This window comes from Oncorhynchus keta, chromosome 35 (genome assembly GCF_023373465.1).
Source record: "Oncorhynchus keta strain PuntledgeMale-10-30-2019 chromosome 35, Oket_V2, whole genome shotgun sequence".
Classification (NCBI taxonomy): domain Eukaryota; kingdom Metazoa; phylum Chordata; class Actinopteri; order Salmoniformes; family Salmonidae; genus Oncorhynchus; species Oncorhynchus keta.
Genome location: NC_068455.1, coordinates 41800054 through 41824027, shown reverse-complemented (window position 1 = coordinate 41824027; position 23974 = coordinate 41800054). Strand labels below are relative to the sequence as shown.

General features: G+C 41.0%; 2 protein-coding genes across 13 annotated transcripts; one reads left to right on the top strand and one right to left on the bottom strand.

The window, feature by feature from the left end:
- Nucleotides 1–183: 183 nt before the first annotated feature.
- On the bottom strand, nucleotides 184–6715 carry LOC118369271 (sentrin-specific protease 6-like). 4 transcript variants are annotated; one of them, XM_035753731.2, is made up of 19 exons: nucleotides 6631–6715; nucleotides 5981–6097; nucleotides 5718–5870; nucleotides 5574–5644; nucleotides 5290–5468; nucleotides 4888–5061; nucleotides 4724–4757; nucleotides 4209–4370; nucleotides 3857–4044; nucleotides 3264–3682; nucleotides 3055–3171; nucleotides 2788–2910; nucleotides 2601–2693; nucleotides 2059–2411; nucleotides 1879–1946; nucleotides 1639–1706; nucleotides 1317–1385; nucleotides 1067–1217; nucleotides 184–858 (listed from the first exon to the last, which is right to left on the bottom strand). In XM_035753731.2, the coding sequence occupies exons 2-19, from the start codon at nucleotides 6070–6072 to the stop codon at nucleotides 721–723; spliced, it is 2652 nt and encodes an 883-aa protein (XP_035609624.1). In that variant the 5' UTR covers nucleotides 6073–6097; nucleotides 6631–6715; the 3' UTR covers nucleotides 184–720. The 4 variants fall into 4 exon arrangements, with proteins under 4 accessions (XP_035609624.1, XP_035609623.1, XP_035609626.1 ...); XM_035753730.2 differs by lacking the exon at nucleotides 6631–6715 and adding an exon at nucleotides 6432–6621; XM_035753733.2 differs by lacking the exon at nucleotides 6631–6715 and adding an exon at nucleotides 6518–6599.
- Nucleotides 6716–7988: 1273 nt separating this feature from the next.
- colec11 (collectin sub-family member 11) lies at nucleotides 7989–13560 on the top strand. 9 transcript variants are annotated; one of them, XM_035753728.2, is made up of 8 exons: nucleotides 7995–8440; nucleotides 9474–9665; nucleotides 10789–10943; nucleotides 11107–11178; nucleotides 12269–12340; nucleotides 12435–12488; nucleotides 12570–12665; nucleotides 12869–13560. In XM_035753728.2, exons 3-8 carry the CDS (start codon nucleotides 10814–10816, stop codon nucleotides 13276–13278), a joined length of 834 nt encoding a protein of 277 aa, XP_035609621.1. In that variant the 5' UTR covers nucleotides 7995–8440; nucleotides 9474–9665; nucleotides 10789–10813; the 3' UTR covers nucleotides 13279–13560. The 9 variants fall into 9 exon arrangements, with proteins under 9 accessions (XP_035609615.1, XP_035609621.1, XP_035609622.1 ...); XM_035753729.2 differs by lacking the exon at nucleotides 7995–8440 and adding an exon at nucleotides 8447–8603 and having other exon boundaries at nucleotides 10813–10943; XM_035753727.2 differs by lacking the exon at nucleotides 7995–8440 and adding an exon at nucleotides 8447–8603.
- Nucleotides 13561–23974: the final 10414 nt, after the last annotated feature.

Below are 23974 nucleotides of genomic sequence, written 5' to 3'. Positions count from 1 at the left end.
CATCCGGAGATGGGCGTAAACAAGGAACAAGGCAGAGCACATGAAACTGCAGTTAAATCAACATCTCTCCTAAAGTGGGTTGGTCGATAGGGCTGTTAATAATTTCTTTCAGTCTCGTTTTTGCATAGGCAACTACCCGGGACTTAAAATAACAGCTTTATAAAAAGGACCACCAAACAAGAATTGGTACTTAAACATTTACTTTATTTTTCACTTTCTTCTACTTCAAATGAAATTGAACAATGCTAGGCTGCTCGCTTAACAGATAGGCAATCCAACAAAGTGCCCCTCACAAATAATGCAAGTGCTATGAGAATGGCTCTGACATTACATTTTCAAGCATAACAGGACATTAAGAATAAACCGGAACCTTTTATAGAACAAAGCTACATTTTCACAGAAATTCTCAATTTATGCTATTTTAATCTGTGATGCGACAACTAAGGGAAGAATCATATCACCATCTTATCAACCAATAAACATTGCAAAACACAGATACTTAGTCACAAGTGAAGCCATGAAAAAAGATTATGCCTTAAAATTAAAAATGTGAGGTATGTATACATACATATACAGTAACAATGTGATACAGAGTAAGGTAAAGGAACTAAATGTACAGTCACTGAGCCAGGTCCATTGGACCAAGGGAGACTAAATAACCCCACCAAATCAAATGGTGAATTTCATCGTATTGAATACTATATCCATTTAAAATGGAGGTTATGAGTCATGTGTGTCTTCTTGTTGATGTTGAATTTTGAGGACGAGTTTCCTGATATCTGCTCGCTTGCGCTTCACCAGCATCAGTGGAAACCATTCCTTCAGGTCCATGGGCAGCTCAAAATCTTTTGGGGGATTCTAAATCCCCAAAAATACATTTAAAAAATAAAGACTTCTTTAGAAATCTCTGAAATATTAGCATGGTACAAGTCTCATTCGTGGGGCCAGGAGTTATCTAACCAGTATTTATTTCCTGATCATATCACGGTCAAAAAAAAAAAATGACCCGATTCATCCTATAGTAACCAATTGATTTTTATGTACTGAACTCAATTTATGTCCTCACCTGGAAAAAGCTCTCCACATATTGAAGCAGGTAAACACCACAGTCGCTGTAGTTGTCCTGCTGAGGGACCTGGGGGTTTGAGCCCCTCATCGAATCTTTAGAGAAACTCCTCAGACTGCCTTTCCTCACCTCCCACTCCACCTCCAAGTATCTGCATTCACACACACACACATTTCCAAAATCAGTCCGTACTACAGTCGCAAAGGTGTTGCTAACCTGATAGGTGGATAAATAGTAGATAAAATCTTACTCTTGCAGGATCTTCACGACCCCCGATCTCACATGGCCTCCTAGGGAATCCATGATAAGGATACAAGGTCTGTTTGAGGAAAAAGAATTGATATGATCAGACAGTCTGTGATAATTCAAGGTATTGCTCACCATGAGGACATTGTAAATCTTAGCAGTTTATGGTACATACAAAGAATGATTCTGGTGCCATCTAGTGACATGAGTGAATAACATTTTCTTGCAGGAATAATACATGTTCAACTAGTGTGAGAACTACAAATAGTCTACAAGGCAGCTGTAAGGTAAAGGAGCAGGTTAAAACCCCAGCCCATGGAACATACTGTTTACAGGTAGTGGGTTGGGAGGAGACATCGACACTGTCCTGCTGTTCACTCTCATTGCACTGGTCCTTGATATCGAGAAAGATTTTGAGTGTCAAATTCTGACGTAACATACTTGATAGAATGGCCTGAAAGACACTTTCTCTAATCACCCATTTTGATAGTAGTATACTGTCAAAAAAACTAATGTCAAAAACATAGAATATGGTGTCACACAAAATATATACACAGATCCATTACCTGATTTGAATCCTGAACAGGAGGAAAGGCAAAGATGTCCTTTTCTATTTCATATCCGTTGCAATCATCTAAAACATAGTTCACATGCTCCCAATTCAGCAGTTGAGCGGTCATGACTAAATGCAATTCCATTTATAATGTAGTTAACGATCAACTAGACTGTATTCTCTTCTCACTCACCTGAGAGGAGCTGCTTCTTTATCAGACCTGTGGTGGTGGGGCTCACACTGAGCTCCTTCATGACCGACTCCAGCTCCTCTCCGCCCCCACCGTTTGAGCACACACACAGCCTCACCCCTATGGTGAGGTCGCAGTCTGGGGCTTCTGGGCCTGGCTGACCCCTGGTGCTGCTGCCCGGGGGGCTGAAGAACAGGGACATGGGGTTGGGGGAGGTGTAGTCCATCAGGAAGCACTTGTCCAAGCTGTTCTCTGCTTCCTCCAGCCAGGCTGGGAATGGGGAGTCTGGAGACAGGGGCTCCTGCTGGAGGTCCTCTAGGCCAGGGAAGCAGATGACCGCCAGGAACCAGTGTGCCCTGGGGAGAAGTGGGTGTTTTGACATAGATGGAAAGAAGAGTGGAGAAGGTGACTCAGGTAAACTAAACCATATATGGGAACTTTGACATTTTGGAGGAAAGCATACCTTAAATAAGATGCAAAGCAATATCATGACAATTTATGACCGAGTATATACTGTAATAGTATGCACGAGAGGATGGACTCACGATTCATTTATGGGGACAAAGATGAAGTCCTTCTGGAAGAGGTCAACATTCCTGGTCCATGTTCTCACTCGGTTGTGTCTCCTTTTCTTCACACTGGAATGAACGGTGGAGGTTCAGTTTAATTGTCCCACAGAGCTGGAACCTATTGGGCACTGGTTAAGTACAGTCGGTATACTACAGTACTTACGGTAGGTCCTCAGAGCATGGGGTTTTTCTCGGCTCTGTCTGAGTGAGGCGCTTGTAAAAGAAGGAGCTGAACATGTGACTCCTGTTGGCATCCTCCTCTTTCAGCATTGCAGAGACCAAGTACCTTGACAAACAATGAAGTATAACGTAAAGCAAAATTAAGCAACTTAATTCCATAGGAATGCGGATACTGAACATACACCTATATTAACCCACTACAATACCCACTGTGAGCAATGTAAAAGCAGATCTTACAGACGTCACTCACTTTAGGTAAAAGTCAATGATGACATCATTCAAGAACTCTCCCTCGTTGAGACAGTGCAGGTCTTCATTGGTGACAGAGATCCCCCCTCTGGCTGGATGAGGGGGGTACAGTATTATCCTAGCAAGACGACAACCCAAACAATACAATGGGGTTAGCAGAAGTCGTCCATTTTTCACTATAACAAGAGCACAAAGGGAATTGTCATTCACCTTTTGACTGGCCCTTTGAAGGTGGATTCAATCTCCATTATTTCATCATCATCCAAGACTTGTATTGGGGGAGGAGACAGGCATGCTGGGGGAGGAGACAGGCATGCTGGGGGAGGAGACAGGCATGCTGGGGGAGGAGAGATCCGTGGTAGGGCAAAATAGATTTGTGGTGGGGCAAGAGAGATCCGTGGCGGGGCAAGAGAGATCAGTTGTGGGGCAGGTGGAATCCATCTTGGGGCAAGAGGCTTGGAAGATGGTGTCTGTTTACTGGAGCCACAAATGGAATCCAAAAACTGCTGATGAAACTCAGAGGTCGGAGGTTTAGATGGACCTGAAATGGCCTGGGATACCTTGTGCAGAAATGATGAAGCTGGGCGAGGAGGAGATTTAGGTGGGCATGCAAAGGGCTCTGAAACTTGCTGCAGAGAGGAAAACAGAGGACACATAAAATCCATAGATGCTTCATCAGGTTATGTAATTGTGGATGATGCTCCATTAAATGCCTACAACTCAGAGTGCATAAGTAAATGGATTTTCATTTTTAAACTTTCCACCATGCCCCATCAGTAACATTACATGTTCAGCATGCTTACCTTCTCTGGGGTTGGATGGGAGGAATGCATCAGTATTCTGTTGGCCTCCACAAATGGCAACTGTAATGTGAAATCCTCAGGAGCTTTATTTGCTCTGCCAATTTCTCTGAAGATTTTCTCCAGTTCAACATTCTCCAGGTCAGACAGCATATTCTCAAACACTAAGATTATGTAGTTCTCGCCGAGATCTGCCGAAAGACGACAAACTTCAGATATATAGACCGAGGGATTAAGTTTGATGAAGTCAGCAAACTGAATTTACATTGGGGAAACAGGGGAGTCTACAGACAAAAATCTACAGTATTAAGAGTTCCCTTGGTCAGTTCTTTGAGAAGTGTTCTGTAATACTCACGTTGGCCCTTACTGTCATACCAGGCACCCCCGTTGGCTCGGGACATCTTGAGGAGAAGGCGGAGGCGCTGGGACTCCCCTGAGGTGGTCTTGAGGAAAAGGGCAGGCAAGTTTCGGGCATGGCACCACGCACAGCTGGCCAGACTATACGACCACAGCCGCACTAACATTAACAGATTAGGGATGGAAAAATGTATTAAGGCCTTTACATACCATCTGTGTGCTACATACCTCGGTTTTATGACTCACTTTTAACAGCTTCAGCTCTTTGCTGCTCATATGTTCATCCCAGTGGAGGCTGCTGAGGGGAGGTCGGCTCATAATAATTGCTGGAATGGAGTAAATGGAATGGCATCAAACACATGGAAACCATGTGTTTGATGTATTTGATAGCATTCCACCTATTCCGCTACAGCCAATACCAGCGAGCCTGTCCTCCCCAATTACAGTGCCACCAACCTCCTGTGGTTTATCCCAATAAGGCACAAATTCAGACTGAAGGGCTTTCTTTCTTACCTTGTTCATCGATCTGGATGTACTCTGCTGTAAACTGAAACAGAGTCAAATAACCTGAGTCAGAGGAATACTGGAATATCAGTGTTGTGTTCTCAATTGGTAAAGAGTTAATTTTGAAATACTGTACTGTTTTCAATATTATACTGAAATGATAATAAGCTTACGGTGACATGCTTGGAAGGTGTCCTGCGCATTGTCCCCACTCTCACACATCTGCAGAACACATCAATCCCCTCAGAAATGTCAGCAGATGTCTTTTTAGGAGGAGGTGATATGGGATGATTCTGTTTGACTCTTCGCCGTTTTGTGGTGGGTTTGTCTGGGACCAACTTTCCAAACTTTGAAGGGAAGCATTAAAAATTGTAAAAAAATGTGACATAACAGATGGTGTTAATAGGTATAAACAAAATCACATACATTAGGGTTGTATTTGGTGTGTACAGATAGATCACTCAAATGTGACATGTCCCTTGACTAAGTCATTTTACCAGTCAAGATTCTTATCAAGAATCCAATTGACTTTTGATGACAGACTACGGCTACACAGCCTTGAGTGTTTCTGATACCGGGTCTTTCATTCGCTTCTTCCTTGGTCGTCTGGTTTTGGAGTTGGTAAAGTAATTGCTTGTGAAGTCATCGTCATCAGTGACTGTCTCCAAACTGCCACCAGAGGGCGTTGGTGAGGAGTGACTAGTCCCTGATGTTGGCATACCAGAACAGACGGAGGTTTCTTCCTTGTCATCACCTGACAACAGAATTACATAAAAACAATAAGCATTATGTCAAGGATTGGATTTACTCTGTACAGTAGGCTTCTTATGAAATGGCAGTCAAGTGAATAACAATTTACCTGCAGGTTGTAGGAGAGAAGGATTTTTCTTGGGCGATTCTTCTGCTTGAAGACATACTGTGCCGTCAATCCTATAATGCATTCCAGACATGAGTGACAAATGTTTAAAATCCGTCATGACCTTTTAAATAAGGGATACCTCACCTTTGGGCATTATTCTGAAGCACGAAAGCAGGGGTAAACGCATGTTGGAAGATGCTGCCTTGGACAACCACTCCTGGAGATGGTACCTGGCTCAGAAAGAAGTAGTCACTGCTGTTGAGGACTGTGCTGAAATGCACTGCTTCAGTTTGAGAGCTGTGGTGACAAAAAAAAGTGAGTTTTAAAATATATGGATTTTCAAAAGATAATTGTTAAACATGAATGAGTTTGTAGCTAAGCAAACTAAACTTCATATAAACACATACCTAGGCATCTTGCCAATTCCCAACATATGGAGTCCAATGGCATTTCCTTTGAGAGATCTTTTCAAAGGTTGATTTGCACAACGTTTTTTCATTTGTCAGTCAGCAGTGCAGGTAAAACTGTTGGAAAATAAAACATATCAAATTGAGGACCCATCCATTATTTAGCCTACCCACAACACTAAGCATGAGAACTGCATTGCTGGGTTGCTACCAAAGTAAGATAAACATATATTCATTGTAAAAACATCAATATTTTTCACTGTCACCGAAGTCCAACTTGCAAGGGTTATCTTTAGCTAGCTTTATTCTTTCATTCGGTACTGTTAACGTTAGTTAGTTATTTTCACACAAAAAAAACACTCTCTTAGCAATATTAACTAAAATGGTGGAGAGTAGACGAATGTTATGTGAATTGAAACGCAAAACATTCTTCTGAACTGGATAAACAAACCGTGATAGTTAGCTAACGTAAATGTCGTAGCTAATTTAGCCAGCTAATCAGTTCGCTCGCTAGCTTGATTTGAACGGATTGCATACACAGCTATTATGGTTGGTTAATGTAACTTTTCATTAATCTAGCAAAATAATAGCCTTGTTTTTCCCAGAACGTCTGCAATTCTGAAGATGACCGAAATTATTCGCACGCCCACCTATAGCCACCTATCCGTGGTGTCATCAAAATGTGAACGTTCAACATTGATTGGAGGCTGAGCCAATCAGCGCCCCAGATGCCTGTTCATCACATTGTAACAATGAGCGCCCAAATATAGTTAAGTATTAAAAGTAAAAGTATAAATAATGTAAAAATCATTATATTAAGCAAACCATACTGCACAATTGTCTTTTTGTGTGTGTATGTATTTACAGATAGCCAGGGACACTACAATACTCAAGAGGTTATTTACAAACGAAGCATTTTGTGTTTAGTGAGTCCGCCAGATCAGAGGCAGTAGGGAGGACCAGGGATGTTATCTTGGTACCATTTCCTGTCCTGCTAAGCGTTCAAAATGTAACGAGGACTTTTGGGTATCAGGGAAGGTTTATGGAGTAATAATTATATAATTTTCTTTAGGAATGTCAAAAATATAAATCGTAAAGCACAGATACACCCAAAAACGACTTACAGTACATTCAAGTATTTTTAGTAGTTTACTTTACTATTTATATTTTTGACAACTTTTACTTTTACTTCACTACATTCCTCAAGAAAATAAGGTGCTTTTTACTCCATACATTTTCCCTGAAGCACAAAAGTGCTCATTACATTTTGATTGCTTGGCATGAAGGAAAATGGCCCAATTCATGCACTTATCAAGAGAACACCCCTGGTCATCCCTATTGCCTCTGATCTGGTGGACTATTTAAACACACATGCTTTGTTTGTAAATTATGTCAGTGTTGGCGTGTACCCCTGGCTATCCATACATTTAAAAACAAGAACATTATGCCGTCTGGTTTGCTTAATATAAGATTTTTAAAATTATTTATACTTTTATTTTTACTTTTGATACTTAAGTATATTTTAGCAATTACGTTTACATTCTATTACTTACGTGTTTCAAATAAATCTAATACTTTAAAACTTTTACTCAAGTATTATTTTACTGGGTGACTTTTACTGAGTCATTTTATATTAAAGTATCTTTACTTTTACTCAAGTATGACAATTGGGTAGTTTTTCCACCACTGTACTAGAGATTTGGTTATGTCAATATTATCCAAGCATGTGCCTTATTCCTGAGAAAGATTTGCACGGGATTCATTTTTCTAAACTACCCCCTGTAATTCTTTACCTTTTTCATTAAATTAAGTCTATGGCAGAAGCCTGGTGTTTTTTTAAATTCTAGGCGTAATGATATTTTAACATCATGCCTAGACGATATTAAGGCTACAGTGATCACTCGTGCTTGGCTTCCAAATGTATAGGTGTCCCCATAGGCCTAATATTGAAATTGAGGAAATTGTGATCATAATCATTTTTCTAGCGATCCACGTTAGACGCCCATCCATCCTGCTGACGTGAGCTGCTGGGCAGCACGCTTGTACTTGATGTGCATTTATGGATGAGAACGTGAATTTGACACTTCCAAAAATTAACTAAGTGGAGAATGGGGATTCCCAGTTTTGCGATCTGTTGGGATTCATTAAATAGACTTAGGCACTATGCTTTTTTTTTTTGCACATTTAATTGAATTAACGCATTTTCAACTTCAATTCATTGGCACAAAACTTGCGTCTGACAAAAAAAATGTCTCTGGCTTGCATAGCTTTTGATATTGAGTCTCTGCCTGACAAAGTGATTGATGTTAGGATATTCCATTTATCGCGTACAAGTTTATATGCCAAATAAATTTAAGACGTTACAGGTGTCAAGTTTATGGGCATGTGGCAGCAGTCTATAGAAGGGAGGTTCCTAGGTGTGAGAAGTGTGCACGAGACAAAGGAGTGTGTAGCATTGGGGTAAGAAGCGGTGTGTGTTAATTGTATGGGTGCCCATGGGCCTGGGTGGGAATCAGAAATGTCTGGTGGAAGAGAGGCAGATTGAGGTTACTTAAGAGTTGAGCATATTGTGCCGTACGTTGAGGCAGCGGAAGTTGAGGAAGATGGGTCAAGGAGGATTCGTGTGAGTAGTGTCGATTTGTATCAATACAGAGGGATAGGCCAACGAGTAATATATGCTTCAGTAAGATTGGCTTTTTAGCATTCATAGCAATGGTTCTAAACTGTACTGCAAGGATGGAACGTCAATCACAGAAAATAGAGGTTGTGGTGGCAGCTGCAGAGAAGTATTTGGGTGTGCGAGATTTGACGTCAGAAGAGTTACAGCGTTTGTTGAGTGGTTGTGTCCTGTCCTTTCAGGCCTGAGATAGGTTTAAATAGTGGAGTAGGGTGGTGGGTTTTTAACGAGTGTAGGGTTAGATGGTAGGGTATTTGTTGATTTTATTTCCCTGGCCTCTCTCGCTTCCACCCTCTGTATTCCTCTTATAGCCCTGGAACCAGTAGCCTAGGCCAATGCGTGTCCCAGAAGTAGCAATATAGTAGGAATATGGTCAACCCAATAAAATGATTGAATTAAGGAAACGTCTTCCTATCAGTCTAATTTGCGTATACATTGTGATTGGTTATGGAATCAGGATAACCTCGAGCTCCTTAATGATAGACTGTTCATATTTGAAGATTGCTGAAAGACCAGTTTGGCAATGACGAGTAGAACGTTAGCTAAAGCGACTGGTACTCAGGCTAACAGAAAAGCACCTTATAGATTTTGTACTTAAATGTTTTTGTGTAAACTGAGAACTGACATTGCAACTCTATTAGGTTGTTGTTTGTGTACTAGCTACATCAACCTATTCACAGAACATATTTTCAGTATTCGTGTGAAAATCAAGAATGGACCTTATAGTTTTTAATCCCCTTTTAATTTAGTTTGTTTGTTATCAGAAGTGGATGTTGTCAATGACCCCCATGCTTTCCCATCCAATTATCTTTGAAGCCCCAGCTGCCTTTGGCTTTATCTGTGAAACGACCTATCACACACATTCTAGGGTCCTGAGCAGGAAACATGAAATCCCTGGAAAAACCACCAGTGTGCAACCTCATGTTAACTCATGTGGATCATTTGGAGAAAAAAAATCCCAAGCTGAAGCTACTTGCTGCTTTGTGGGTCTGGAAAACTCCACAAAAGGTAGGTTACATTTAGAAATATTGATGTGACCTGAGACCCATATAACAGTATCCTGTGTATGTCATGATGAAGCAACATTGGTTGGTTTATCTTTGGATGTTGTTTGGCTGTATGTGATTTGTCACAGCACTCTGTTTCTGGCATGTGCCAAGGCACTTTTCAAGGGAATTTACCTCAAAGCCAGATAAGGAATTTTGCTCTTAGGTCAGATACATTCTGGCCTAGGCTACTGCAAGTTTCACCAATTTGTTGTTGTTATATTGAGTGATGTGAAAGGGTTGGTTTGAGGTCTCCAATCAGTTGTTGTGATGGACTGTGTAAAAGCACACTCACAGACCTGGGTAATCATTACTCATATCAGACTTAATTGTACCATGATGTTGTCTTTTCTCAATTTACTGCAAAACAGTCTTAACTCTGCTCTTCAGATGTACATGTAACTGCCAAAATATTGGAAACATTAAATGGGGGGGGGGGGTACAAAGTATTTTTAAAGCAGGTGCTTCCGCACAGGTGTGGTTCCTGAATTTAATTTAGCAAATAACATCCCATCATGCTTAGGGTCATGTATAAAAATGCTGGGCAGGCGATTATTACCATGTCTATGCCCCCATAGGATGACAACCCACTGGGCACACACTGGTTGAATCAATGTTGTTCCCATGTCATTTCAATTAAATTACATTGAACCAATGTGGAATAGATATTAAATTGACATCTGTGTGCAGTGGAAATGCCCCCATCCACAGGGCACGGGTAGTCACTGAGTGGTGTAATGATCATGAAAATGATGTAAACCATATACCATGGCCGTCTCAGTCACCAGATATCAACCTAATTTAACATTATTGGAGATTCTGGAGCAACGCACGAGACAGCATTTTTCCACCATCAACAAAACACCAAATTATGGAATTTCTCGATGAAGAATGGTGTCGCATCCCTCCAATAGATTTAAAGACACTTGCAGAATCTATGCTAAGTTGCATTGAAGTTGTTCTGGCGGCTCGTTGGTGGCCCATAGGCCCTATTAAGATACTTTATGTTGGTGTTTTTTATTTTATTTTGGCAGTTACTTGTATCTGTGTTTGTGTCAGTGTATATCTCATACAATTTCTTCCAGTCCATCAACCCATCCACGTTGCAGGATGAGAGGAGAAAAGCTGATGCCTTGTGTACTTATCACTCTACTGGGGCTGACCCTGATGGAGTCAGCTCATGGACAGCACATGTCAGACGAACCCTGCTCTGTCCAAATTCTCGTCCCAGGACTCAAAGGCATACACTCACGCTTTCATCAAAAAATTAAAGAGTCTAAAACACGCTCAGAAATAATATAGGACTCATAGGATTGCAGTGTGCACTATTTATCAACAGTAATAACATTTCAGAGTTGTGCAGTTTGTGATTTGATTCATGAAGCTTTCTCTCCATTTGACAGGAGAGGAAGGAGAAAAGGGAGTGAAAGGAGCACCTGGGAAGCCAGGAAGAATGGGTCCACCAGGGGAGATGGGTAAGCCTCTATCTTTAAAAACAGAAGCAAAAACAACGTTCAGCATTCTCTCTGTACAGGTGCTATGCTTTGATGATGATGATGATGATATCCCTCACAATATCACAAAGTTTTGACTATGGAGGCTGGACTTGGGAAACTTGGGTGTGGTATGTTTTTCAGCATTGTAGGATGTTGGGAGTAGTTATCTGCTAGAGAATTTGGTTGTCATGAAAAGCTTTTTGGACACGCCTACTAATTCCCCGTCAGAAAAGGTCTTTGGATAACCCTTTGGCCTATCACTAGGGTGTCTCACTACATTTGTGGACGTATTTATTTTACAATAGACTAGAACCATACAGATATTTTTCCAGAATGGTTTAAAATCATATTTCCTTTAACAACATGATTCTATGGGGTATTTATTTAATTGGACCGTTATTGCAGGAGCTAGAGTAAAGATCACAGCATGTACTGACAATCATTTCTCCTAGAGGATGTTGTGCGCTGGTTACATCACTGCTAGGCAGTCCAGAGCAACAGAATGTTTACTTTAGGTCAGAGGTTGTGTGAGAAACCTTACCCAGAATCCCCTGAATCACTGACAATTGTTTACAGCAGCTGTTAATGAGGACTGGTCATAGAGCTAGATGGAGTACCCTAGTGTCCAAAAGCCAATTTTTAGCATGGGCAGCGCCATTGAGGACATTCACCATTTTGAAGTAGTCAACTGGGAGGGACTTCCTATGGGTTAAGGAAGGATCACATAATTCTATCCAGGTCACCAGGTGGGAGCAGCCAATGGGTTTACCCGTGAATAAACATTCCATAACTGCAATTGGCAGTAAATTGCAGTATGCACCCTTTCAGTTTTTGTCATAGAACTAGTAGAAGAATAAAATGCACTACTTCAAAATGGAGATGGCTCTCAGACAATCTCCATCTAAAAGACATATTTTTTATTTGTTTATTTATTTAACCAGGTAAGTTGACTGAACACATTCTCATGTACATGAGATGCAGAGGCTTTGTTATTTAACCCACTTATTCCTTTGATTCTGAAATCAGTAACAACACACTTCTAGTAACTGTAAAACATGTTTCTCTACAGGACATCTGGGAGTTAAAGGGCAGAAGGGAATAATGGGACATTATGGGAAGATTGGCCCCAGTGGAGTCAAAGGTAGGAAAAAAAAACAGAACAACTTGCATTTACACTTCTGTTTAGGGATGCATTGCTATATTTTCCATGTACTTTAACAATATTCTACTCTCAGGTGCAAAGGGAGATATGGGTGATGCTGGATCAAGGGGCCCGAATGGTGATCCAGGTACAACATGTATTTGTTTGGAGAAACATTCTAGGTCTCGTTAACAATAAGCCCAAGCCATGTTTTGTTTTGCCTCACCAGGTGTTCCATGTGAATGCACACCCCTGAGGAAAATTATTGGTGAGATGGACATCTTAGTGACACAGTTATCCAATGAGCTGAAGTTCATAAAAAATGGTACGCTTTCAGGATGTCTGGTTGACTGTTAAATTAGGAATTTCCAATGAATAATGTAAAGACATAGAGCTGTCAGTTTCCTTTCAGTATTGGTTTAAATGCTTGCATCTTAGACCATTTTGCTTTGTTTTCTTCCATTCACAAAGTAAATGCTTGGTTTATATGTCGGTGTGATTATAGAAATACAAGTGCTCATTTTTCAGCACTGCCCTCCCCTGCAGCTGTTGCCGGCATCAAAGAGACCGACAGCAAGGTCTATCTGCTGGTCAAGGAGGAGAAACGCTACACCGATGCAGAGGTCTATTGTCAGGGGAGGGGTGGACACCTGGCCATGCCCAAGGACGAGGGGGCCAATGCGGCCATCGCTGGGTACATCACAGAGGCGGGCCTGAGCCGGGTGTACATTGGTATCAACGACATAGACCGCGAGGGCCATTTCACCTGCGTGGATAACTCTCCAATGAGCACCTTCAGCAAGTGGAGGGAAGGGGAACCCAACAATGCCTACGATGACGAGGACTGTGCTGAAATGGTGGCGGTGGGGGACTGGACCGATGTGGCCTGCCACTCCACCATGTACTTTGTCTGTGAGTTTGACAAGGACAGTGGCTGAGGAGCATTTGTTTGAAAGTGGTAGTGAATTATAGAGAAGCCTTTTATAGAGTTCTACAGACGTTGTTCAGTATGTAGAATTATTCTGACACCGCTGCATTTAATTGTAATCACCCAGCAGTGCTAAATATCATTGTACAGTATAAAAGATTGAGTACTGACATGCAACAACAGTTGTGTAAAGACATGGTGTTTCTTCTCAGTTGTTCCAGTTTTCTTCCTTTTTGACTTGAATGTTTGACTTGAATGGATGCTGTTTTTATAAACCATTGCATTTAATGGATACAGCCATTTCTACCCTGATCTCTTAATCTACTTGGAATCTGCTTTTTGAAGATAACTGTTTTGTTTTTGTCTTTCTCATCATGTTTATGTGAGGTGTATATATTGTATCTTGGAGTGAACTGATTTTTAACCCTCAAACCACTAACATAGTTACATATAGTGCCTAGGCAAAAGTATTCATCCCCTTGGCGTTTTTCCTTTGTTGCATTACAACCTGTAATTAATTTAGATTTATTTTTATTTGGATTTCATGTACTGGACATACACAAAATAGTCCAAATTGGTGAAGTGAAATGAAAAAAATTACTTGTTTCAAAAAACAAAACAAAAAAAAACAGAAAAGTGGCGTGTGCATATGTATTCACCTCCTTTGTTATGAAGCCCCTAAAGATATGGTGCAATCAATTACCTTAAGAAGTCACATAATTAGTTAAAAAGTCCACCTGTGTGCAATCTAAGTGTCACATGATCTCAGTATATGTACACCTGTTCCGAAAGGCCCCAGAGTCTGCAACACCACTAAGCAAGGGGCACCACAAAACAAGCGGCACAATGAAGACCAAGGAGCTCTCCAAACAGGTCATGGACAAAGTTATGAAGTACAGATCAGGGTTGGGTTATAAAATATCAGAACTTTGAACATTCCACAGAGCACCATTAGATCCATTATTAAAAAATGGAAAGAATATGGCACCACAACAGACCTGCCAAGAGAGGGCCACCCACCAAAACTCATGGATCAGGCAAGGAGGGCATTAATCAGAGAGGCAACAAAGAGACCAAAGATAACCCTGAATGAGCTGCAAAGCTCCACAGAGGAGATTGGAGTATCTGTCCATAGGACCACTAAGTCGCACACTCCACAGAGCTGGTCTTTATGGAAGGGTGGCCAGAAAAAAGCAATTGCTTAAAGAAAAAAATAAGCAAACAAATTGGTGTTTGCCAAAAGGCATGTGGGAGACTCCCCAAACATGGAAGAAGGTACTCTGGTCAGATGAGACTAAAATTGAGCTTTTTGGCCATAAAGGAAAACACTATGTCTGGTGTAAACCCAACACCTCGCATCACCCCGAGAACACCATCCCCACAGTGAAGCATGGTGGTGGCAGCATCATGCTGTGGGGATGTTTATCATTGGCAGGGACTGGGAAACTGGTCAGAATTGAAGGAATGATGGATGGTGCTAAATACAGGGAAATACTTAAGGGGAACCTGTTTGTCTTCCAGAGATTTGAGACTGGGATGGAGATTCACTTTCCAGCAGGACAATGACCCTAATAATACTGCTAAAGCAACACTTGAGTGGTTTAAGGGGAAACATTTAAATGTCTTGGAATAGCCTAGTCAAAACCCAGGCCTCAATCCAATTGAGAATCTGTGGTATGAGTTAAAGTGTCTCTCTATTATGCATGGGAATACTATTTCTTAAATTAAAATAATTTAGTGAAGTCCTTACAATTACCTTTTTCTCACATACCAATGTCTGTAAAATAAGTAGGCCTACTTCTAATCCGACCAGAGACAGAAGCAAACGTTTTGGATGACTATCTGCACATATAACAACTTTTCCATTACATCTGGTGAAAACATTTGAAAAGATGCCATGATCCTTTCATGAGCAACAATATGCTAGGTCAGCTAGTTAACATTACCCTACTATATTTTGAACTTCCATCCACTAAGGTTGGTTAAGGTTGGATCAGAATCACCGTTATAATCATAGGCCAGGTAGGTACTATAGCATAGGTACTACTATACTCTCGCCAGGAGCTGAGTCAAAATTGGAGGAAATTCATGTTGGAATGGTTCCCCTGACAGGAACTCCATATATGGGCATAGCGGCATAATCTAGAATTAATGTTGCAATGGTTTCCTTGCATGAACTCCATAGGCTATTGGCCTAACAGGAAGACCTTATATGGACATTTCGGTGAATAATTATTAATTATTTTGGTGAATGATTACACCGGCGCTCAATCGGAATCAAATAGGTCTGTTTATTTAAAGGGAGATTCCTTGCCAACTCTGTGCGGGTCATCAATTGATGATTAAGGATGCTTTGTGGAAATGCCCGTGCGGTAGCAACTTGATAGGCTCTAATAGAGTGCACTTGGGCTGTGTAATAGTACCTTTAAGACTGCACCTGTTGAGGCCTTAAACGTGATAGTGTTTCAGAGGGATTTTGACTGGGTGATCCAGACTATTTGCATTGCCCCCCTCCACCCTCTGGAACGCTGCTGCTACTCTCTGTTATTATCTATGCATAGGCACTTTAATAACTCAACCTACATGTACCATGTACATACTACCTCAATTACCTCGACACCGGTGCCTCCGCACATTGACTCTGTACCGGTACCCCCTGTATATAGCCCCGCTATTGTTATTTACTGCTGCTCTTTAATCATTTGTTATTCTTATCTCTTACTTTTTTTATAGATATTTTCTTAAAACTACATTGTTGGATAAGGCCTTGTAAGAAAGCATTTCACTGTAAGGTCACTGTTGTCTTCAGCTCATGTGACAAATAAAATATGATTTGATTTAGGAAACTGGGGATTTTAACTAGCTATCTAGCCACCGGAGGACAACTACACAACCAGATACAACAATTCAAGTTTTTTTCTGTCAATGACGTTTGCCTTCTGATGTGATTGGTGTGAAGCCAATTTCAAACTGGCTTCCCTTGACATTTTTTTTGTGCTCCAGGGCCATTCATAGCTGAGCTCATTCAGTTTAGCTCAACGCTGATTGGCTATTATTTTATACTTTTTTTAATCAAGGGAGGTCAAATGCTCACTGGCTTCCCTTGCATTCAATGCTACAGGCGACAACAGTGTCATACTCTTTTTGACCAGACAGCATCAGATACAATGCATAAGGAAAGTATTCAGACAACCTTCACTCTTTCTACGTTTTGTTATGTTACAGCCTTATTCTAAAATGAATTAAATAAATCTACACATTATACCCCATAATGACAAAGCAAAAACAGGTTGTGATCGATTTTAGTATATTTATACAAATAAAAAAAAAAAACGGAAATATCCAATTTACATAAGCATTCAGATTGAGTCTTCTTGGGTATCACTCTACAAGCTTGGCACATCTGTATTTGGGGAGTTTCTCACATTCTTCTCTGCAGATCCTCTCAAGCTCTGTCAGGTTGGATGGAGAGCATTGCTGCATGATTATTTTCAGGTCTCTCCAGAGATGTTAGATCGGGTTCAAGTCCAGGCTCTACATGGGCCACTCAAGGACATTCAGACTTGTCTCGAAGCCACTCCTGCATTGTCTTGGCTGTGTGCTTATGGTCATTGTCCTGTTGGAAGGTGCACTTTTTCCCCAGCCTGAGGTCCTGAGCGCTCTGGAGCAGGTTTTCATCAAGGATCTCTCTGTACTGTGCTTCGTTCATCTTTCCCTCGTGCCTAACTAGTCTCCCTCATGCCTAACCAGGTTTCCTCCAGACGTGACGCTTGGCATTCAGGCAAAATAGTCCAATCTTGGTTTCATCAGACCAGAGAATATTGTTTCCCATGGTCTGAGAATCCAAGCAGGCTGTCATGTGCCTTTAACTGAGGAGTGGCTTCCGTCTGGCCACTCTACAATAAAGGCCTGATTGGTGGAGTGCTGCAGAGATGGTTGTACTTCTGGAAGGTTCTCCACAGACGAACTCTGGAGCTCTGTCAGATTGAGCATCAGGTTCTTGGTCACCTCCCTGACCAAGGACCTTCTCCCCTGAATCTTGGTGGTTCCTAACGTCTTCCATTTAAGAATGATGGAGGCCACTGTGTTCTTAGGGACCTTCAATGCTGCAGATATTTTTTGGTACCCTTCCCCAGATCTGTGCATCGACACACTCCCGTCTCAGAGCTCTACGGACAATTTACTCAACCTCATGCCTAGTTTTTTGCTCTGACAAGCACTGTCAACTGTGGGACCTTATGTAGACAGGTGTGTGCCATTCCAAGTCATGTCCAATCAATTGAATTTACCACAGGTGGACTCCAATCTTGTTGTAGAAACATCTAAAGGATGATCGATGTGAACAGGATGCACCTGAGCTCATAGCAACGGTTCTGAATACTTATGTAAATAAGATATATTTTTTATTTTGAATAAAACATATTTTTTAAATTATTTTGAATTATTTTGAATTTGCAAATAATTGTAAGAAACAGTTTTTGCTTTGTTATTTTGGGGTATTGTGTGTAGATGAATGAGAAAAAAGTATATTTTATAAATGTTAGAATAAGGCTGTAATGTAACAAAATGCAAAATAAGTCAAGGGGTCTGAATACTTTCCGAATGCACTGTAGATGGGCTACATGTACTGAGACAGAGGGGGTGCTGTTTCATTCGCTTGGATGCTTTCTCCGGTGAGATACTTTCAGCCTCGAATTGAAGGACATTTATGAAACACTGAGAACCAAAATCACGTTTTTTCTTTTCTTAGTAATTTTTTGGGGGGGAGCCTGGCTTCCCTTGGTTCATGAACACATGCCACTGTCTTATCATCAGGTGAAGGATGATGGTAAGGAGAAGTAATCAACCTTTTAAAATGATTAGCTTTGGGAGATATCTTTTTTCTTTTTTTTTTTTGACCTCCCCACATTATAATTGGAAGAGGAAGTGTAAACTCTAACAGCCTATTAGCTAGAAAGTTAACTTCAAACACATTTTCGCTAAGAGCAGCTATTTAGCTGGTAAAACAAAGGTTAGCCATGTGTTGGCAAAAATATATGTCCAAGTCAAGAAAGCTTACTAGCAGCAACAGCCACTTACTGCGCTGGTAGCCTATTTGCGGGTGCTTTTTCAAAGCCTATGCTAGGTACTCCAGTGAGTGTAATTTCTTCAATATTAGGAGTTGGGAAATAAAGGTGACATCATTACAAATAAGTTATTCTCCTCTTTTCTACTGGCGGTATGTAATTAAACATTTTTTGTTGTTGTTGCAAGTAATATTCCTAAAAACTTTGAAATAAAAAACGTATTATTTTTTATAATAATTTTACAAATATTTCCGTGGATCCCCTGCAGTATCACGGACCCCTGGATGACAACCCTTGGCCTAGGCTATCAATGTTACATTTACACAATCTTCCAAGATTGTAAGGTTCTTGGTAATAACCATACTGTAATCATTTTTATTTATGTTGTTTTAAATCACAGATCCCACCTGTAGTTCACAGCAGAATAGTTTGTTCGATTTGATCGATTTAGCTAGGCGAGGCCAAGCCTACTAAATTTCTGATGTTGAAAATGTCAATGATCATAACCATGTTGAAACTGCAAGCCCTTAAAAAGGTACTGAGTTTCATGAGTTGTATTTTGTAGCATTTTTACCAATGGAGATGTGTTCGTTCTTCCAGCTCGCATACTGATACCGAAGTACACTCTCACAAACTGGCAAATATGTTAAGGATATGGTAAGTAGACCTACTGTGCGGCAAAAACCTACCAGTATGTACAACATACAGTACAGTGCCTTCAGAAAGTATTCATACCCTTTGACTTAAAACTTGTTGGGGATAGTGGGCAGTATTTTCACTATGGATGAACTGCATCAAACTCTGTCCTAGATTGCTAATATATGCATATTATTATTACTATTGGATAGAAAACTGTTTGAATTATGTCTGTGAATATAACAGAACTCATAGGGCAGGCAATCTTCCAAACAAGTTTTGAAATTCTGAAAGTTGGGGCAACTTTGACGTCATCGCCCCCTCCTTTCCCAACAAGATATGGATCTGGAATTCACTTCCTACGCCTTCCACTAGATGTCCTCATTCAGTAGAAAGTGTAATGGAGCATTTGCTGTGGACTTTGACCTAATGGGAGGGAAAATAGTCGGTGTCGCAACAGAATGCCATTTTGCTGTGGCGCATTTCTCTGTTGAGTGCTACGGCTGTTCCAATCGGCCCCAGATGAAAACGAATGATTCGGTTGGAACGTTATTGGATATATATGATTATAACATCCTGAAGATTGATTCTGTACTTAGTTTGACCAGTTTATTCGACCTGGAATATATCTTTTGGAAGTTTTCATGCAAGTTATCTTGGACCAGCAGTCAGTTTTTGGGCACGTGAGCTGAAAGTGATAGCAAATGCAGTTACTTGGACACTAGTATTGGACATTATGGAACAAAACAATTATTTATTGTAGAACTAGGACTCCTTGCACTACATTCTGATGAAAGATCATCAAAGGTAAGGGAATATTTATGTTGTAATATCGTATTTATGTTGACTCCAACATGGCAGAGAAATATTGTTAAGTCTGAGCGCCGTCTCAGATTATTGCAATGTTAGGCTTTTTCCGTAACGTTTAAAAAAAATCTGACACAGCGGTTGCATTAAGAACCAGTATATCTTTAATTATATGTAGATCATGTATCTTTAGTCAAAGTTTATGATGAGTATTTCTGTTATCTGGCGTATTTTGGCGGAATTTCTGGATATAAAAATGCATATTATCGAACAAAACATAAATGTACTGTGTAACATGTCATATGACTGTCATCTGATGAAGATTTTCAAGAGGTTCGTGATAGATTTTATTTCTAATCCTGCTTTTGTGATTTTATCTTTGGCTGGAAAAAATGGCTGCGTGGAGTTCCCTGAGGGGAACGCCTTGCCCCAACATTAATCCACATTTTGTTGCTACTGCCTGAATTCAAAATGTATTAAATATTATTATTTTTCACCCATCCACACACAATACTCCATAATGACAAAGTGAAAACATGTTTTTAAACATTTTTGCAAATGTATTGAAAATGAAATACAGAAATATCTAATTTACATGCAGTTGAATTCATAGGTTTACATACACCTTAGCCAAATACATTTAAACTCAGTTTTTCACAATTCCTGACATTTAATCCTAGTAAAAATTCCCTCTTTTAGGTCAGTTAGGATCGCCACTTTATTTTAAGAATGTGAACTGTCAGAATAACAGTAGAGAGTGATTTATTTCAGCTTTTATTTCTTTCATCACATTCCCAGTGGGTCAGAAGTTTACATACACTCAATTAGTATTTGGTAGCATTGCCTTTAAATTGTTTAACTTCGGTCAAATGTGTCGGGTAGCCTTCCACAACCTTCCCACAATAAGTTGGGTGAATATTGGCGCATTCCTCCTGACAGAGCTGATGTGACTGAGTCAGGTTTGTAGGCCTCCTTGCTCGCACACGCTTTTTCAGTTCTGCCCACAGATTTTCTATAGGATTGAGGTCAGGGCTTTGTGATGGCCACTCCAATACCTTGACTTTGTTGTCCTTAAGCCATTTTGCCACAACTTTGGAAGTGTTTTTGGGGTCATTGTCCATTTGGAAGACTCATTTGCGACCAAGCTTTAACTTCCGGACTGATGTCTTGAGATGTTGCTTCAATATATCCACATAATTTTCCTACCACATGATGCCATCTATGTTGTGAAGTGCACCAGTCCCTCCTGCAGCATAGCACCCCCACATCATGATGCGGCCACCCCATGCTTCATGGTTGAGATGGTGTTCTTTGGCTTGCAAGCCTCCCCCTTTTTCCTCCAAACATAACAATGGTAATTATGGCCAAACAGTTCTATTTTTGTTTCATCAGACCAGAAGACATTTCTCCAAAAAGTACGATCTTTGTCCCCATGTGCAGTTGCATACCGTAGTCTGGCTTTTTTATGGCGGTTTTGGAGCAGTGGCTTCTTCCTTGCTGAGCGGCCTTTCAGGTTATGTCGATATAGGACTCGTTTTCCTGTGGATTTAGATAATTTTGTACCCGTTTCCTCCAGCATCTTCACAAGGTCCTTTGCTGTTGTTCTGTGATTGATTTGCACTTTTCGCACCAAAGTACATTTACCTCTAGGAGACAGAATGTGTCTGAGCGGTATGATGGCTGCGTTATTCCATGGTGTTTATACCTCTGTACTATTGTTTGTTACAGATGAACGTGGAATCTTCAGGTGTTTGGAAATTGCTCCCAAGGATGAACCAGACTTGTGGAGATCTACAATTCTTTTTTTCTGAGGTCTTTTCCCATGATGTCAAGCAAAGAGGCATTGAGTTTGAAGGTAGGCCTTGAAATACATCCACAGGTCCACCTCCAATTGACTCAAATGATGTCAATTAGCCTATCAGAAGCTTCTAAAGTCATGACATAATTTTCTGGAATTTTCAAAGCTGTTTAAAGGCACAGTCAACTTAGTGTATGTAAACTTCTGACCCACTGGAATTGTGATACAGTGAGGTAGTAAACAATTGTGGGAAAAATGACTTGTCATGCACAAAGTAGATATCCTAACCGACTTGCCAAAACGATAGTTTGTTAAACAAGAAATTTGTGGAGTGGTTGAAAGGTTTTAATGACTCCAACCTAAGTGTATGTAAACCTCCGACTTCAACTGCAAGTCATTCACATCCCTTAGCTATGGCACTTCAAATTGAGTTCAGTTGCACCAAATTTCCTTTGATCATCCTTAAGATGTGACTACAACTTGATTGGAGTCCACCTGTGGCCAATTCAATTATTTGGACATGATTTACAAAGAAAGACACCTTTCTATATAAGGTGCCACAGTTGACAATGCATGTCAGGGCAGAAACCATAAAAAAAACATGAGCTGGCGCACACCCAGAACAATAGTTTGTGTGGAGGTGGGTGCTGTTCAACGGCGAATAAACTATAAACTATCAAAAGAAAGAAAGTCGCACACCCCATGTATAACCTTCCAGCAATTGAATGTGTACTTACCAACGTTTTGGCATCACCATACCATGAAATGTCAGTAGATTTCCAAGATGGAATTGTGATGAGGCATATATCTGAGGAAGGGTATAAAATAATTTCTAGTGTTGAACGTTTCCTAGAACATAGTAGTCTCCATCATTGGGAAATGGAAAAAATATGGAACTACCCAGACTCTGGTGCCTGGTGCTGGTCGTCCGACCAAACTGAGCAACCAGGCTGAAAGGACCTTGGTCAGGTAGGTGACCAAGAACCCAATGAACACTCTGACAAAACTATAGAGTTCCTTGGCTGAGATGGAAGAACCTGCTAGAAGGAAAACATTCTCTACAGCACTTCATCAATCTGGGTTTTATGGGAAAGACTACAGACTGAAGCCATTCCTGAGAAAAAGACACGTGCCAAAAAGGGTTCTCCTATGGGGACAGCCGAAAACCCCTTTTTTTCTAAAAGTTTAGACTGGGACAAAAATGTACGTTCTAGCACAATGACCCCAACCATATAGTCAAAGTAATGCTGGAATGGCTTTAGAACAATAACGTGAAAGTCATTGAGTGGCTCAGCCAAAACCCAGACTTGAATACCATAAGAAATCTGTGGAAAGACTTAAGAAATCGGCCTCTGCTACTTTGTTACGCCCTTGTTTTCTTTATGATTTTGGTTAGGTCAGGGTGTGACGAGGGTGGTATGTGTGTTTTGGTCTTGTCTAGGTTTTTTTTTGTATATCTATGGGGTTTGGGATTATCTAGGTAAATGTAGGTCTATGGTGGCTTGAATTGGTTCCCAATCAGAGACAGCTGTTTATAGTTGTCTCTGATTGGGGATCCTATTTAGGTTGCCATTTCCCATTTTGGTTTTGTGGGTTATTGTCTAGTTGCATGTCAGCACTCGTGTTTATAGCTTCACATTAGTGTTGTTATTTTGTTTAGTGTTCTTTGTTTAAATAAAGAACAATGTATTCATCTCATGCTGCACCTTGGTCTCCTCGTTATGACGAACATGACAGAATAACCCACCAAACCAGGACCAAGCAGCGTGAAAAGAAGGAACAGCACTTAATGGGGAAATGGACCTGGGAGGAGATATTAGATAGAGCAGGACCCTGGACGCAGGACCCTCGTAGTATCGCCGTTCCGCTTTCGCTGCCTCCAACTCCTCCTTAGGACGGCGATACTACGAGGATAAAGACGAAATGAAAGGACACGGCTAGCACGGAAGTTCGAGAGGCAGCCCCAAGACATTTTTTTTGGGGGGAGGGCACACGAGAAGATTGCATGAGTCAGGTAGGAGACCAGAGCCAACTCCTTGTGCTTACCGTTGGGAGCGTGTAACTGGTCAGGCACCATGTTATGCAGAGATGTGCACGGTGTCTCCAGTGCACTATTCTAGCCCTGTGCGCTCTATTCCAGCTCCTGGCATTTGCCGGGCTAGAATGGGCATCCAGCCAGGACGTATTGAGCGAGCTCTATGTTCTGGATCTCCAATGCGTCTCCACGGTTCAGTGTATCCTGTGCCTCCTCCCCGCACTCACCCTGAGGTGTGTGTCACCAGCCCAGTACCACCAGTGCCAACACCACACACCAGGCCTCCAGTGCGCCTCCACGGTCCAGTACGCCCTGTTCCTCTTCCCCGCACTCACCCTGAGGTGCGTGTCCCCAGCCCGTTACC

Bases quoted from the DNA above. Each gene is read 5' to 3' on its own strand.
- LOC118369271 (XM_035753731.2), bottom strand. From the start codon at position 6,072: ATGAAAAAACGTTGTGCAAATCAACCTTTGAAAAGATCTCTCAAAGGA. The intron at 4,758-4,887 runs GTAAGCTTATTA...ACTCTGTTTCAG, and splicing joins CACCTTCCAAGCATGTCACC to TTTACAGCAGAGTACATCCA. The intron at 3,172-3,263 runs GTGAATGACAAT...TCGTCTTGCTAG, and splicing joins TTCAAAGGGCCAGTCAAAAG to GATAATACTGTACCCCCCTC.
- colec11 (XM_035753720.2), top strand. From the start codon at position 9,428: ATGTTGTCAATGACCCCCATGCTTTCCCATCCAATTATCTTTGAAGCC. The intron at 9,666-11,106 runs GTAGGTTACATT...TCCATTTGACAG, and splicing joins TCTGGAAAACTCCACAAAAG to GAGAGGAAGGAGAAAAGGGA. The intron at 11,179-12,268 runs GTAAGCCTCTAT...GTTTCTCTACAG, and splicing joins GGGTCCACCAGGGGAGATGG to GACATCTGGGAGTTAAAGGG.